General features: G+C 46.2%; 1 protein-coding gene across 1 annotated transcript; it reads left to right on the top strand.

Moving 5' to 3' along the window:
• The first annotated feature begins 13,158 nt into the window (after positions 1–13,158).
• LOC127331103 (ribulose bisphosphate carboxylase small subunit, chloroplastic 1-like) lies at positions 13,159–14,065 on the top strand. Its single transcript, XM_051357175.2, has 2 exons — positions 13,159–13,350; positions 13,467–14,065. Exons 1-2 carry the CDS (start codon positions 13,207–13,209, stop codon positions 13,845–13,847), a joined length of 525 nt encoding a protein of 174 aa, XP_051213135.1. The 5' UTR covers positions 13,159–13,206; the 3' UTR covers positions 13,848–14,065.
• The last annotated feature ends 1,510 nt before the right edge of the window (positions 14,066–15,575 follow it).

Below are 15,575 nucleotides of genomic sequence, written 5' to 3'. Positions count from 1 at the left end.
CCTATCATTTCATGAGAAACCCTAAAACCCTAACTCCAGTGGGAACCCTAGTTCCATCATTACATATGAACCCTAAATGGTTCCAAACCTAAAACCAAGTTAACATGTAATCATGATACCTTCATTTCAAATCATAGAGCCATGATTAGCAACTAAAGACATGTCCATGTCCACATAAAATGTAGAACCCTATCACTAGTAATATAGTGTTCCATGTATGCATATCTTTAAACCAAGATGATCAAGTAGAATCAACCCTAGTCCTTATTACCAAGAAGCTTATCCTTACTCATCCATGCTTAGCATCACACCATTGTGATGAACATCAATAGCAACCATGCTCATTATCTTGCATTACCTAACCATACTCCACTAAACCCTATCTGTGTGAGATAATTATTAATCATCCTATTTAGGAAACCACCATTCCTTACTTAGTAGATCCAATAGCCAACCCTAGACAACCTCAACCCTAATTGATACACTTCTTATTAATTAAGAAGTATGTTCTTCAAAAGTTATTCTTTTGAAGAAGATATGAAGTAGCCAACAACCCTGCCTAATAGGATCTAGAAACCCTAGCTATCTATCACCAACAAGATATAACAAACTTTGATAGCACCTACGTATAACCAGTTGCTTAAGATGCTCAGGCTTAATTCAACATTACAGGCCTAGGTGCTGATGAATCCAATCTTGCTTGGATCCATCTACCACTTACTCCAGAAGCAGTGGAAACCATAATAAACCCTAGAACCCCACAACCCTAATTATCATACTTGTTCTTTATTATAGAACATGTTCTTCAAAAGTTATTCTTTTGAAGTATATGATAATTAATCATTAACCATGCCATGTAGTGTTAAAACCAACCACTATTCATTACATGTTAAGATTATACCAAATGTTATAGTTGTGTGCTATTAATCTTATTATTATTATATATTGCAGCACCTGTTTACGATACCATGTAACCACACCTGAATAAGAACCTTGTTTGTAAATTACTCTGAAAGTGCAACACACTCTAAACCAATCATATCAAATCACTAATCCTAAATCATCGGGGTTAGGTCACGCTTAGAGCGATTGCATCTCATTCTTATGCATTATTGCATCCTTGCCAATCTTTTAAACATCGTCCTTACCGGACGATGATGCTATTTCAGAATTTGGAGTTATTACGCATCGAAGACCTTGCCTGCATAATCTTGCAGTCAAGAAAGGCAAGTTCATCACTTGCTCATGTCATTTGAGTATTTTTATCAAATTACTTGCAAAGTATTATGGTTATCACTATTGCACAAAAATCAAAACCACTACTTTCATAACTATGAATATGACTAAGTGGTGGGCGATGGAACCATGGATTGTGTTGATATGGTGGAGGTTCCATTGCACGGGTTATATCCATCTAGGATTAAACAACAAATGTCGCCAGTGATTCTTATGCCGTAATACCCGTGTTAACCATAAGATCCGGAGTGGGACGGAGTAGTCAAAAGTGTTTCCACCTCTCGTTCATCAACGGATGCGCTTACCGTAGACGGTTGTATCTTGCGGAGCAATTGGTGGGTGGGGAGCCCCTTCTAATTCCCCACGGTATAGCTGTTGCTTACCGTAGACGGTTGCTGCTTGCGGAACAATTGGTGGGTGGGGATCCCCTTCTAATTCCCCACGGTAATGTGGTCTATGATGGGTTGCAGCTACCGGCGAAGGAGTTTGGTTCAATCCCAGACTGTCGTCGTGGTCGGGGTCCACCCTGAAATTACGGGAATAATGGGACCGGCGAGGACCCAGGGTCGGGGCATGCAACAAAGGGTGGGTGTTCGAGGTAGCGGAGGAACATGATTGGCTAGACCTTATACCGGGCCTCACACCATAGGAAGTGTGGACAAGCCTGCAGCTTGGTTGGCACCAAGGTTAAGATCTCTTATGGGTAAAGCAACACACCTCTGCAGAGTGTAAAGAACCGTGACCTGTCACTCCCTGTTCCGGGATATGGAACTGCGAACGCGGCCGGAAAGGAGCTCCATGAAGTTCTAGTAAACCGGTGAAGGCTGACGGACATAGTTCTTCTGAATAAAAGCAACCTTTTGAAGAAATGGTTATGAAATCTTGCATTGGTATTAGACTTTCTGGTCTAATGCCGTAGCTAGTGCATTAAACACCTCTTTCCTATAATGAACTTGTTGAGTACGCTCGTACTCATCCCACTCTTAAATCCCCTGCTTAGATATGGAGGCATCGAAGGAGGATCCACAGTGCAACTCGAAGAACGAGGAGTCAACAAATACTTCAAGATACAGGAACCTGTCAGAGGAGTCAAATACCACATCCAACAAGGAGAAAACCTAGTTTAGCCATAGAAGGGAACTAGCTTCCTAAACCTAGCTCCTATTTAGCTAGAGTCTATTCTTAGCCTCTGTAGTTAGTGAAATACTCTACAAATAGAGTTCGTGATAGGCTTAGATCACGAGTCGTTCTTCTGGAGTTTATTTGCAGTTTTACCTCATTGTAAAGTAGGAGGCTGTGTGGATCTTTTGTAAAGGGTCGATGTTGTAATTCTATAGACATGCCTTGGACCCGCATATGTTTCTGTTGTACCACTCTCAGCGATATAATACCCGTGGAACTGTGTTTCATTGGTGTTATATCAGACTTGCATACTACACCATGCAGTGGTATGCCGGGTCACCACAGATGGCCCCCGGTAGGCCAAAGGCCTGGCAAACTTGCCCTGTTTTAACTATCAAGATACCGGATTAAAGGTCGATCCGGATAGATAAGTTAAGTTGGCTAATGCCAAGTGAAAGTGTACCGGTACCCCAAGAGGGGTATACCGGAATATGGTAAACATGAGAGAGGCCGGAGTACCGGCATGATTCAACTGTAGCATGTCGGCATTCTGGTCAAAGATTCCACGAAGGACTAGAAGACAAGGATGAGCGAAGCACATCAGCTTTAATCGAAGCTCTGAAGCCAAAGCAGAAGATGACGTAAAAGGTACCAGAGGGCGTCACCAGCCCTTGTATAAAGAACATGCCGGCGTCATCTGAGGCCAAAGTAGCTTTGTAAAGTAGTTTGTCTAGTCAAAGATGCCATTAGGGTTCCTTCCCATGTAAGCCACCCTCTCCCCTATATAAGGAGAGGGGGCACACCCCTGCACGGGACGATCAACCATTAGACTGAGGGGGAGTTCTCTGATTAGCAGATCCATTCTAGAGCCATCGTGTACTGTACATCTTCTACCTCTGGCCAAGAGCCAAGTTAAGGAATACATACCGGTATCTTTCCAGATAACCGAACCCTCTCCCGAATCCTCTAGCGCACATTCGGCCCCAACTTAAGCCATCCCATGGCATCTGTCTGGTCACCACGACGACACTTCCGGTGTAAGTGATTTACATGATCTCATGGTCGAAGGACTTAGGTAACTATGTATCGAAAGCTTATAGCAAGTTGAACTTAATGACTTGATCTTATGCTACGCTTATTTGGGTGTATGTCCATTATATCATTCAACCAATGACATAACCTTGTTATTAATAACATCCAATGTTCATGATCATGAAACCATGATCATCTATTAATCAACAAGCTAGTTATACAAGAGGCTTACTAGGGACTCCTTGTTGTTTACATAACACACATGTATCAATGTTTCGATTAATACAATTATAGCATGGTATGCAAACATTTATCATAAACACAAAGATATATTATAATAACCACTTTATTATTGCCTCTTGGGCATATCTCCAACACGAACAACATTCAAACTCCATTCCATATTCCATATCTACTTGAAACGACATCAAACCTTAAGTGTGTCACCCTACGGTTCGAGAACTATGCGGACATGATCGAGACTCTTCTCCGATCAATAACTAATAGCGGGACCTGGAGATCCATAATAGCTCCCACATATTCAACGATGACTTCGTGATCAAAATAACCATTCACATAAAATAACAATTCCCTTTGTCTCGCTATATTTTACTTATCCGAAGTTTGATCGTCGGTATCTCCATACCTAGTTCAACCTCGTTTCCGATAAGTACTCTTTACTCGTACCGTGATATGATATCCCTTGTGAACCAGTCACATGCTTGCAAGCTAATTGGATATCATTCCACCGAGAGGGCCCAGAGTATATCTATCCGTCATTAGGATGGACAAATCCCACTATTGATTCACGTGCCTCAACCCTATACTTTCCGAACACTTAATGCCACCTTTATAACAACCCATTTACGAAGTAGTATTTGGTGTCATCAAAGCATCCATCCGGTGTAGGTGATTAACATGATCTCATGGTCGAAGGATTAAGTTACTATGTATATTAAAGCTTGAAGCACAACGAACTAAATGACTTGATCATATGCTACGCTTACTATGGGTGTATGTCCATCATATCATTCACCTAATGATATGACCTTGTTATTAATAACATCCAATGTTCATGATCATGAAACTATGATCATCTATTAATCAACAAGCTAGTTTAACAAGAGGCTTACTAGGGACTCTTTTGTGTTTACAAAACACACATGTATTAATGTTTCCGGTTAATACAATTATAGCATGGTATGCAAACATTTATCATAAACACAAAGATATAATAATAACCACTTTATTATTGCCTCTTGGGCATATCTCCAACAGGCGATGCGCCAAGGTTGGGTCATCTTTTCCATTGAAGTATTTGGCGAGTTGGTCAAACCTCTCGGGCTGGTCAGTCTTCGGGAAGAAGTGCGGGAAGATACGTTCAAACACAGTCCGCGCTGACTTCAAGCACTCGCGCGCTAGGGAGCAATTCAACTCCAGGACGGTGAGAGTATCCAGGAGACGATCTTCATCTAAGTCCTGGTTCCTGGTGTACTGCTCACCAATTTTTCCTGCTGAAGAAAGGAAACATCTTAGCAATATAGATATAACGTCGGCATAGACATGCAAGTAAAAAGGACAGAGAAGGGAAAGGTAATATTACTCGAAAATCTGGTGGATTGCGTCTCGAAGCGCGCAATTATATCGGCTTCCCGTTGGGCGAGTTTTGCTTCTCTATCGCTCAAGGCATTTTCGGTGGCTCGAAGTCTTTCTCGAAGATCTTCGACACCAGCAACATCTTTCTCAGCCTTTTTGCGAGCTTTCTCGCTGGCCTTAAGCTTCTTTTCCAAGTTGTTGGCGCGTTTCTCGGCAAGATGCAACACCTTTGAAAGAAAGAAGGAATCAGGCTATAAGACACGCAAAAATATATAAGGTATTATGTGCAATAAAAACTTACCCCTCAAAGATTCAGCTTCATCACGGAACCCGATAAAACGGGAGCCTATGTCCACCATCTCCTTCATCAAGGGCTGCAAAATAGTCGACAGACAAAAATACAGTATCAAGAAGTTGGAAAATTTTCGAGTACAGAAAGAATATGACAAGACAAGAAGGGATACCTCACATCATCAAGGAGAGGAGTCAATAAACTCCCGGTGGAAATTTCTTCTTTACCAGCAGCAGCCATCCTAGCTTTTTTCTTCTTCAACACTCGGGGGCTGCGTGCTAGAGCCGAAGGTTCTGGAGCAACTTGTGGTTCCTCGGAAAGACCAGCGTGTGAGATGTGCTCGTGTTTGCTGGTCTAGGAGCCTCGAGTTCCACCAATTCTTCATCATCTATGTCCACACATTAGCAATATTAGTACGCAAAACAAAATACAAGTCAAGATAGTTGGAAGAAAAGAAGATAAATTTACGAGCTGATGCTGCCAGCACAGGTGAAGGGGTCGAAGTTTTCTTGTCCTTCGGGGGCAGATTCTTCTGTGGCTGGTTGAGACAGTTTCGATGCCGGAATCTTCTTTGTCAGGGCTTCTCTTCCTCTTACGCTTATCTGGAGAAGCCGCAGGAGGAGGAGAGTTTGTGTGGGAGGAGCCAGAAACTTGTTCTGACTCCGAATATCTGTCAGAGGAACCCGCACTCTTTTCAGATTCTGCGGGTTCGCTCTCGAGAATAGAAGTTTCTTGCGAGTCATCAGTGATGATGGCTCGCTCAGATACATCTCCACCTTCGGGAAGTGGAGGAAGAGAAGAAAGAGTCTGGTAGTCCTGTAGACAGAAAAAGCGAGTTAACACAAAAAAATTATTGGACCCGCAAGAAGAATAGTGTAACTCGAAGAAAAAAGTACTTACAGCTGGAAGGGCATGGACACCACTGAATGGTTCCACGCAACAGGAAGAAGGAACTTCACTTTTCTTGCTCAAGGAAGTGAAGCGGCGTACCAGTTTTTCCAAATCCTTCAAAGGAAGATCTTCGGAAACCCTATCAGCATCTTCAACACCCGAATATAGCAAGAGGGGATTTTTGCGAGCTTGAAGAGGTTGCACTCGAGTCAGCAGGAAATGTGCAATGATCTGCACACCCGACAGTTTTTCTCCTTCAGTGTTCTGTAGTGCTTGGATACAGGCAATTAGGGACTCGGTGGCCGCTATTTCTTCAGCTATGGCTTCCGCATCTCAGGATTTGCGCCTTTGGATGTCTTTCGACAAATCGAAAGGGGCAAGGCCATATTCTTGAGTATCAGATGACTCGTCCTTGACGTATAGCCATCTCTTGCGCCAGCCTTGGACTGAGTCGACAAACTTCAAATCAAAATAACCGGCTTCTGGCCGCACACAGATACAGACACCACCTACATTGTAGATGGCGTTCTTCGAGTTGTTGCGGCGGAGATAGAAAATGCGTTTCCACAGGCCCCAGTGGGGGTGGATGCCAAGGAAGCACTCGCACAAAGTGATAGAGATTGATATGTGGAGGATAGAGTTGGGGGTCAGCTGATGGAGTTGAATCCCGTAAATAAAAAGGAGCCCACGAAGGAATTCGTGGCCTGGAACGGATAATCCACGGACAAGAAAGTCAGTGCAAATTACCCGGAAGCCTTCAGGAGGATGGGGAATACTTTCGTCCCCGGGCATCTGCATTGATTCATTCTTCGGCAAGCCCATCTTCCTCAGCATCCGGCGGTCCTGAGAGGAGATCTTGGATCTCTCCCATCCGGAGATCTTCTCCTTCTCCATGCGCTCGCCGGTACCAGGGGCGATGTTCTCGGTGCGCTTGGTTCGAGGAGGCATGGTGACGAAGCGGCGGAGCAGCGGAGCGGAAAAAGAAAGAGGAAGCTGGGTGCATGAGGTGCTCAAGGAAGGTGGAAGCTAGGGCAATGGCAGGTGTGAATGACTTGTGCGGCGCAGTGAAGGGGAAAAATGAGCCCAGGGGTAAACCTTTTATAACCTGGAAGACGATGAGGCTCAACCATTGGATGAACACGGGACGATCTTGAACCCTACACGTGGCCGCATGGTAAAAGTATTTTACAGGTTATTTTGGAATTGAGGAAGTTACTGCGAGCGTGTCGGGAATGTCGGAGGACGTGCAAGCCCCACTTGCGCGACGTGGGGGAAGAGCAGAAACTTTGGACCCACAAAACAGTGGTCCACCAGAAATCGTGTCTTCCCGAGGTAGCCACACATGGTCTTAGTCAGCATCGATGTCATGGTGGTAGAAATCTTCGAGTTGTTGGAACAATATATAGTCAGAAGTAAAGATCGGGAGCCTATGTCCAGCTGCAAGCACCTGTTCATATGCTCGGGGGCTACTCTTACACTTCTGATAAGATGACGTGTTGATGATAAAAATATAGAGTTGGTTAAATAGCAGAAGTTGAGCCTACAACCAAGTGCAAACACTCGGCTGTAGCCTCAGGAGCTACTCCCATCGGGAGCGCTGGTCGCGCACCTGATGAAATATAGAAGGAAAAAGAAAGAAAAATGACAAGACAATATAGAGTGAAGCTGAAGAATTTTCTACGTACATCTTCGAGTTACACATAACTCGTCATGTACTCCCATTGGAAGGTCAAGATATTATTCAATATAATATGTCAACCTGAAGAAATGAAGAATTCCATCAGCCGTACAAAGGCACTCGACAATATATTCTCAGAGCGCGTCCGCCGCGATAAAAACTCTGAATGCAGTGACTCGTAAAAGGGTTCACGAAGGTAAGAGCTCAGGATCTGTCCTGTGTGGCGTGGTATCGCAAATGAATGCGCTCTCCCACTTTATCCACATCAACAGATGTGAAGAAAAATCCCGACGGATACGTTGGGTACTCGATGAAATAAAATGGAATTTGATTCATGGTAACTCCTGAAGCGGCACGTATCGAATTACACCAGTATTTCAGGTTCGAGTCCAGAGACTTGAGCTTGAAGTAGGTTTATGCGGGTTTGCCAAGAGAGCAATTAACTGGTACCTGATCCGTCAGATGAACCAGCCTCATTTACCATTATCTCTGTGCAAAATAGACATTGAGTAAAATTTGAATATAACTCGAAAGCTTTATCAAATAGATGCACGACGGAGATTTCACTCGATTCTACGATTCAAGCAAAATCTCGGGGGCTACTGACATAGGTATGCCTACCAGACATGCCGAATAAGTACCCTAGGTCTACAGGAAAGCAGGAAGCCCATGGACTCAAAGCTTTGGAGGCCCAGAAGGTTGAAGGCTTTCGGGTTAGGAAAGTAGAGTTACAGTAGGAAACTTGTATCAATATAGGAAAAGCCCAATGCGGCTCGACAGTTTGTAACTTGTACGACACGAAAAATCCTTGGCTTCGCCTCCTATATAAAGGGGAAGCCGAGGGAGAAAGAAGGGACCGAATTATTGTAACCCTAGCCACCGTAATATTGAGTTGAGCACCTTTGTTCGGCTGAACCTTCGAGATCTACTTGCCCTCTACTTCTTACGAAACCCTAAGTCTACAATACGTAGGCATTGACGAGTTAATCCCTCTTTTCACCTTCCAAAAAGTATGGTACTCATTAGCTTTGAGCTCCCATTACCCCTATCATAAGCATCTTGAATGGTTAAAGTTAATGTGAGGACAAATATGAGTTATATGCTTGACAAATCACAAGTTGAAAATCTCGTGCCCCTTGAATACAAGTACCTAAACCTCATGTTACTCAACTTAGGTACCAAATAAGTTCTTGTCATTGTAAGTATACATGTATCATTGAGAACGCCAACGGGGTACCTCTTGCCCCATGATATAGAAGTACTCCTGCAGATATAGGAGCAATCCCATGCCAAAATGATAAGACAAACAGACAATGAGCATCTCAGCAATCATTTTATTTACTATGGGCATAGCTTTTTATTGAAGATGCTTCATAGAATGTTCACTATGATTCGCTGTAAATTTTCACCATGAATGATGCATGGCTTAAATTGGCCGCCCAGGCGTTTCTCTAACATATATACAAATTCCATGGACTTACAAGTTTCCATTTTATTTCACACTCTACGCCTGCGTCATCCAGGCTGTCTTGCCGTCGCCATGTGCGGATTATTGGTGGTGGAGGAGGAGAAACATCCGGCAGACGAGGAGGACAAGAACTCGGCAGGGGAGAAGTACAAAATCCAGTGGGACAGGTTTGATTTCTTTGATCCTTCTCTAGTTCTCTTCTGGTCTTCCCCATCGATCGGACTTATGCAGCTAGCTACTGCACTTATCTGACTTATGTATCTGAAAAATCAGGGGAGGAGAGCAAGAATCAGGGGTCAAGGTACGTACAGATCTGATCCTTCTCTGCCCTCCACCGCTGCGATGTTGTAATCTTAATACCTGATTCAGTCTTGTTCTTTTGCTACAGCCCTGTAACCTGAATGCTAAAGTTAGTCATCAAATCAGATTTAAGGACAGAGTATACATCGTCGACCTATGCCCTGTAGGCACATGATAACACAGTAGCAAACAGTCTAATACTTAACTATTGCACCATCATTCCACTGCATATATATAAGTGAATTGATCTAGTACCTATAAAGTTAATTTTGAAACTTAAGCATTGCATTGTAGCACAACTTCAAAATACATGAACATGTATGCTATGCATCTCATGCCCTTTATGTCAGGATGCATGCAGGTGGACTCAGAAGTTGAATCCTTCTTGTCTGCGCTGCTTAAAATGCCTAAACATCTTAGAACAAGCTGCACAGATTAATGTTTGATCCCTTGCAAAATAAAAGTGCCTCCTTGCCGCCTTGCAAGCTAAATAGGAGTGACTTTTGGAAGCCTTGCATGCTTACAGCAACTGCGGAGCAAGATGCCGAACACGGTGGAGGTGGCGATGAAACACACGGCGGCGAAGGTCGAGAAGAATCCAGAAACCGGCAAGCAAGGGTAGTGATGCCCAAATTAGGAAGAATTGATCGGATGAAGCCGGCAGCGGATGATCAACAGATCGAAGGCTGATCGGAAGAATTGGTAGAATGAAGACCATTGGGATCACTATCTAACTCCTTTATTGGAGCCCCATGAACGTGGGAGTTGTGCACGAAGCACGTGGATCCCCGCCGCCGGCTTCAGTTCATCGGCACCTGCCCAACGTTGGCCACACAGCTGCCACAACAAGCACCACCACCATCGCCTTCGGTGGCAGCCGGGGAGAAGGTTGTGGGGCGGCAACTAGTGGTCTATGTTAGTGCCCAATTGTTAGTTCTCCATGCTCATCTATTTTAAAAGTTAGTAGAATTGCTATTGCTCTGCTCATTTACAATTCATATTTTGTAGCTTGATCAAAGAAGAAGAAGCTGGATGATCAACGAAGTTGATGATTAGTGTAGCTTGATCCAAGAAGTTGATTATTAGCACAGGTTGTATGTAGGCAGTAGATATGGTACAATGAATTATAATTAGTATGAATTATGTATTTGAACAACTGTACCAAGTAAAATTCAGCTACTGCCTACTGGAATACTAGTTTGTATTTGACATGAGTGAAGGCAACAAAATGAAGATAATTAGAAGAGTTTGTTTAATTTCTTTATAGTCTGTGCCAGAGTATGTACACTAAAGTATAAATTATCTGAATAATTTTATGTATATAAGATACAGTACGTACTGCTGTTGATCAAACTAGCTAGTGAACAGGCTAGGCTCTAAGCTAGCTAGCGTATACATGCAATTGATCAAAGAAGCTTAGCATACAAGCACGAAGCTAGCTAGTGCGCATCGGCATGTCCGTTAGCTAGTGCGCATCGGCATGTCCGTTTGTCCGGCGGACTCCGTGGACATCTAAACGCAGTTATGTGGACTCCACGGACACTTACTCACCAGACGCAACGGACTCTACGGGCGCGTCCGCCTACATCCTGAACAGCAATGCAAGCTCTGGGGCCCCAGTAGTGTAGATAAGAGCATCTCCAGCCCGCGTCCCCCAAACGGCACCAGATCAAGCGTTTGGGAGACGTGTTTCCTTCGTACCGCGTTTGGGGGACGGTCGCTCGCTAGCCACGTCCCCAAAACAAAATTTCAGATATTTAAAACTTAAGCGAATTCATTCAGATTTGATATATATTACATAGATTCGAACAAAATTCGATGAAATTTAAACTAAACCCTAGTGCTGGTGGAAGTTGTACATGTCGTCGGTGATGACCTCCTGCTTGCCGCGCTCGTCGGGCTCGTCGACGGGCTCGTCCTTCACCGCGCCGCTTGGTCCAGCCTCGCCGTCGTTGGTGAGGTCGACGAGCGGCTTCCCGGTGTCGCGGATGGACATGGCGATCGCCGCGTCGAGGTCGCCCCTCCAGGCGTCCTTGTCGTTCAGCGACGCCGCGAACGCCGCGTGCAGTCCTAGGCAGTCCTCGGGGTCGTCGCTGCTTACGATGAGACGCTGCTGCCGCTCGTACTCCGCCTGCAGCGCCGCTTCCCGGTTGCCTCGTCATCCTGCTCCTCCTTCACCTCCGGCTTCGGGATGAGGACAGCGCCGGCGGCGCGCCTTTGCTGCTGCCGGCTGCCGCTGCCGCCGCGCCTCGGATTGACGGACGGCGTCGCGAACTCCGGCTTCTCCTTCACCTCGCGCTTGGACACGGTGTAGGGCGCGGCGCGGTGCGACGAGGAAGGCGCCGATCGCGCCGGCCCTGACGAGAAAGAGTTGGAGGCGTCCTCCTCGGCTGCCAGCGCGCTGCGGGAGATGGTGGCGGCGACGACGGCATCTCCAACCTCGGCGCGCCATTCTGGATGCCGACGACGACGTGCTCCAGGGTGCGCCCCAAAACGCCCCAGAAGAGGAGGCGCCCATCCTTGTTCCAGCTCTTCCGCTGGCCGATGAGGCCGGCGGTGCTGTTCATCTCGACGTCGTCCTGGGCCTGGAAGTAGGCGACCCACCAGGCGTCGTTGTCGGTGGCCGCCCAGGCTGGATCAGCCCGCTCCTCGGCGGTGAGGCGAGACCGCCGGGCCCTGATAGCATCCCTCCAGCGCTCCGTGCCCGGCGACGGCGGCGGCGGGACGCCTACGCCGTTGACGGCCATCCTCCACCCGTCGCTGCTTGGCAGACGCATGTTCGCCGCTGCTTGGCAGGCGCATGTCCGGCGGGACGGGATATCCCGCGCGGTACAGCGCCCATGCCTCCCACCACGGTGAGGCTGCCGCGGCCGAAGCCGTTCGCCGCGTCGATCTTGCGGGACGACAACATTGGTGAGGGAGGAGGAAATTTGGGAGCAGCGAGAGTTTGGAGCGGCAAGAGATTGTGATGGGGACGGAAGGAGGGGCGCTCTTATTATGCAGCGGCGCCAGGCGAAGCGGCAGCGGGGCGTTGGACGCAATAAACGCCGGCTCGGATGGCCACGCGGCCATGCTACGTGTCCCTGCGTCGCCTGGGAAAGCTAGGACGCCATTAATGTCGCTTGACCAAAGGTAGGCGACGGGGTTTTAGGCTTCCGAGTCGCTGACGCGTCAGGCCCGCGTCTTCTCGCCTCACTTTTCGTTGTGTCCGGTGTGCCCGGGGCGTCCCTGTGTACCGGGGACGGGCTCGGGGCCACAAACACCGTATTGGACCGCGCCGGAAGGAAAGAGCTTTGGGGCGTGTGGTTGGGAATGAACTTTTGTCCAGGGCGCCCCAAATCTCTTTGGGGGACACTTTTGGGATGCTCTAAGCATGTGGCCACCAGTCAATGATCACACATATCTATCCGACGGCCATCCCTCTTCCCCCGATCCGGACAGATAAGGCACCTTGCAGGAGGCAAACACCACAGCCACCCACACCATATCTCGAAGGAATGGAACAGAGCTGGGCATATCTAGCAATATATACACCGTGGGTGACCCGGCGATTGTGTACCCTGCCTCCTCCTCTTCTTAGTGCGTACTACAATGGCCCCTGCCGTAATGGCTTCCTCGGCCACTACTGTGGCGCCCTTCCAAGGCCTCAAGTCCACCGCTGGCCTCCCCGTCAGCCGCCGCAGCGCCGCCAGCCTCGGCAGCGTCAGCAACGGTGGAAGGATCAGGTGCATGCAGGTATGTGCATCTTTAAAGTAGTAAATGCACGAGTTTTATTGACAGTCCAATTCACTCCGCACCAAATATTGAGCTGACATCCATCTCATGTATATGTGTTCTTATCAACAATTCAGGTGTGGCCCATTGAGGGCATCAAGAAATTCGAGACCCTATCTTACCTGCCACCGCTCTCGGCCGAGGCCCTCCTGAAGCAGATCGACTTTTTGATCCGCTCCAAATGGGTTCCCTGCTTGGAGTTCAGCAAGGTTGGCTTCATCTTCCGTGAGTTCGGCAGCACTCCCGGATACTACGACGGCAGGTACTGGACAATGTGGAAGCTGCCCATGTTCGGCTGCACTGACGCCGCCCAGGTCCTCAAGGAGGTGGATGAGGTCAAGAAGGAGTACCCTGACGCCTATGTCCGCATCATCGGTTTTGACAACATCCGTCAGGTGCAGTGCGTCAGCTTCATCGCCTTCAAGCCACCAGGCTGCGAGGAGTCCGGCAAGGCATAAGCTGCCAGCTGAAACAACGGCCGCTATATATATATACTTTTGCCGAAGACTCGGTTTATTTTGCATTTAATGTGATTGTGTTTGCACGTATTCAAGTATGTATTTGCCTACCGACCTAGGAAGAGCTGTGATATGTGAATTCTAGAACCGGCTACATGTAAAAGCATACACATACACATATAATATTATATATTATTTCCGAGTGTATTTATATCCAATCCGCCTATTCTATTTTTCTACAAATCTATGAGAATATCTATCATTTGCATTGCTGATAGATGGAAAGTTGTTGTAGTTTCCAAATATAAGGTGATCTCCTTAGGATCAACAAAAAATTCAAGCGTCTCTCCCCAGTAGAAAACTTTATGTGACTCATTTTGTGTTACTCCCTTCCACTCCATTGATTGTTGAGTTGCACATCATGCTTTTTCTTTCCTTGGTGTGCTTGACCTCTCTGCTAATTTTGGCCAGTCAATTTATTTGTCAATGTGGGACTCTTCCTTTGAAATATCTCCAATGAGTTCATGTCATTTATATTCTCCAAGAACTGTCTACAACTTTTTGGATGCTAAATATCTACCTAAGCTTGGTACCAGGATTGAGAATGATGCTTAATTAGTGCTTTTTTTTTGTATCCCTTATTACTTCCAGTGAAAAACGTTTCCTTGAAAAGATGGATAATCATAGAAGAAGATTCTCTTGCCATCAAAATAGGAAGAATGGAAGAGATGTGTTTAGGTAGGCTACGGTTTGAAAATCTAAAGGAGGTTGATGTGCTAAGGAAGTGAGATAGCAAAATATAATCTTACTTTCTAAGTGGCGGTGGAAGTTAGAGAGCCAGAATGGTCTTCAGTAAGATATTATTTTTGCTAAGTACTTTCTAATAAGTTTTTTGCATCTGTTAAACCTAGATTTTATAATTCTCCTTGTTGGAAAGCTTGGAACTCAAAGACATATAGTTCGACATAGTGTAATCCTAGCTAGATTCTAGATGGAAATGCACCTCTTTGTGGAAGCCATCCTTTGTTGTTCAGTATTTTCATTTCAAGGACTATGCAATTACATGTTTTCCACATGCCAGCTTCATTGTTGCTCTCAGAATAATAATGGACAAGTGGAAAAAGGATTACGGATAAAACTATCAATTTTAGTGTGAGTATGTTTACGATGGGGTCATTTTTTCTTGGAAAAACCGTCATTTGCATAAATAGCTTGAGAGCATTATATGAAGCTCATAGTAAATGGATTGGGACAGCTCAAAATCCTTATAAGATTCCTAACTTTCTTTGGCAATTCCTCTAGATGATTCTTACTAGAAGAACACCTATGTGCTCTTTATGTTACAAGTTATAACAGCTAATCCTCTTTTCTTATTTTATGTCTTCTGTTTATCGGGGGTTAATTTGTGGCTTATCTGTTAGGAGGATCTCGTCCCCGGCTGAGTGCTGGGAGAGGAGCTCGCCCGCGAGGACCTCGGGTGGGGAGGAAAAGAAAGAAGAAGACCCCGCCGAGCCGCCGCCGAGGTGGGCTTGCCGTCGCCGGCGTGGCACCGGCCACGGGAGCTCGAGGGCTCGTTCTCTCCGTCGCCATCGTGCGGGAGAGGCTCACACAGAAAGGGCTACGGGGGCAAATGGCTAGGGTTAGGGTTTGACCGGTTCGGTCTAGTTATTATACCATCCGAAAGTAAAGGGCCGCCGTCGGATCGAATCCAACGGCCAGAAGTGCCTG

The sequence above is a fragment of the Lolium perenne genome, chromosome 2 (genome assembly GCF_019359855.2).
Source record: "Lolium perenne isolate Kyuss_39 chromosome 2, Kyuss_2.0, whole genome shotgun sequence".
Classification (NCBI taxonomy): Eukaryota; Viridiplantae; Streptophyta; class Magnoliopsida; order Poales; family Poaceae; genus Lolium; species Lolium perenne.
Note: the sequence above shows the minus strand (reverse complement) of the source record. Positions and strands in the feature narration are given on the sequence as shown.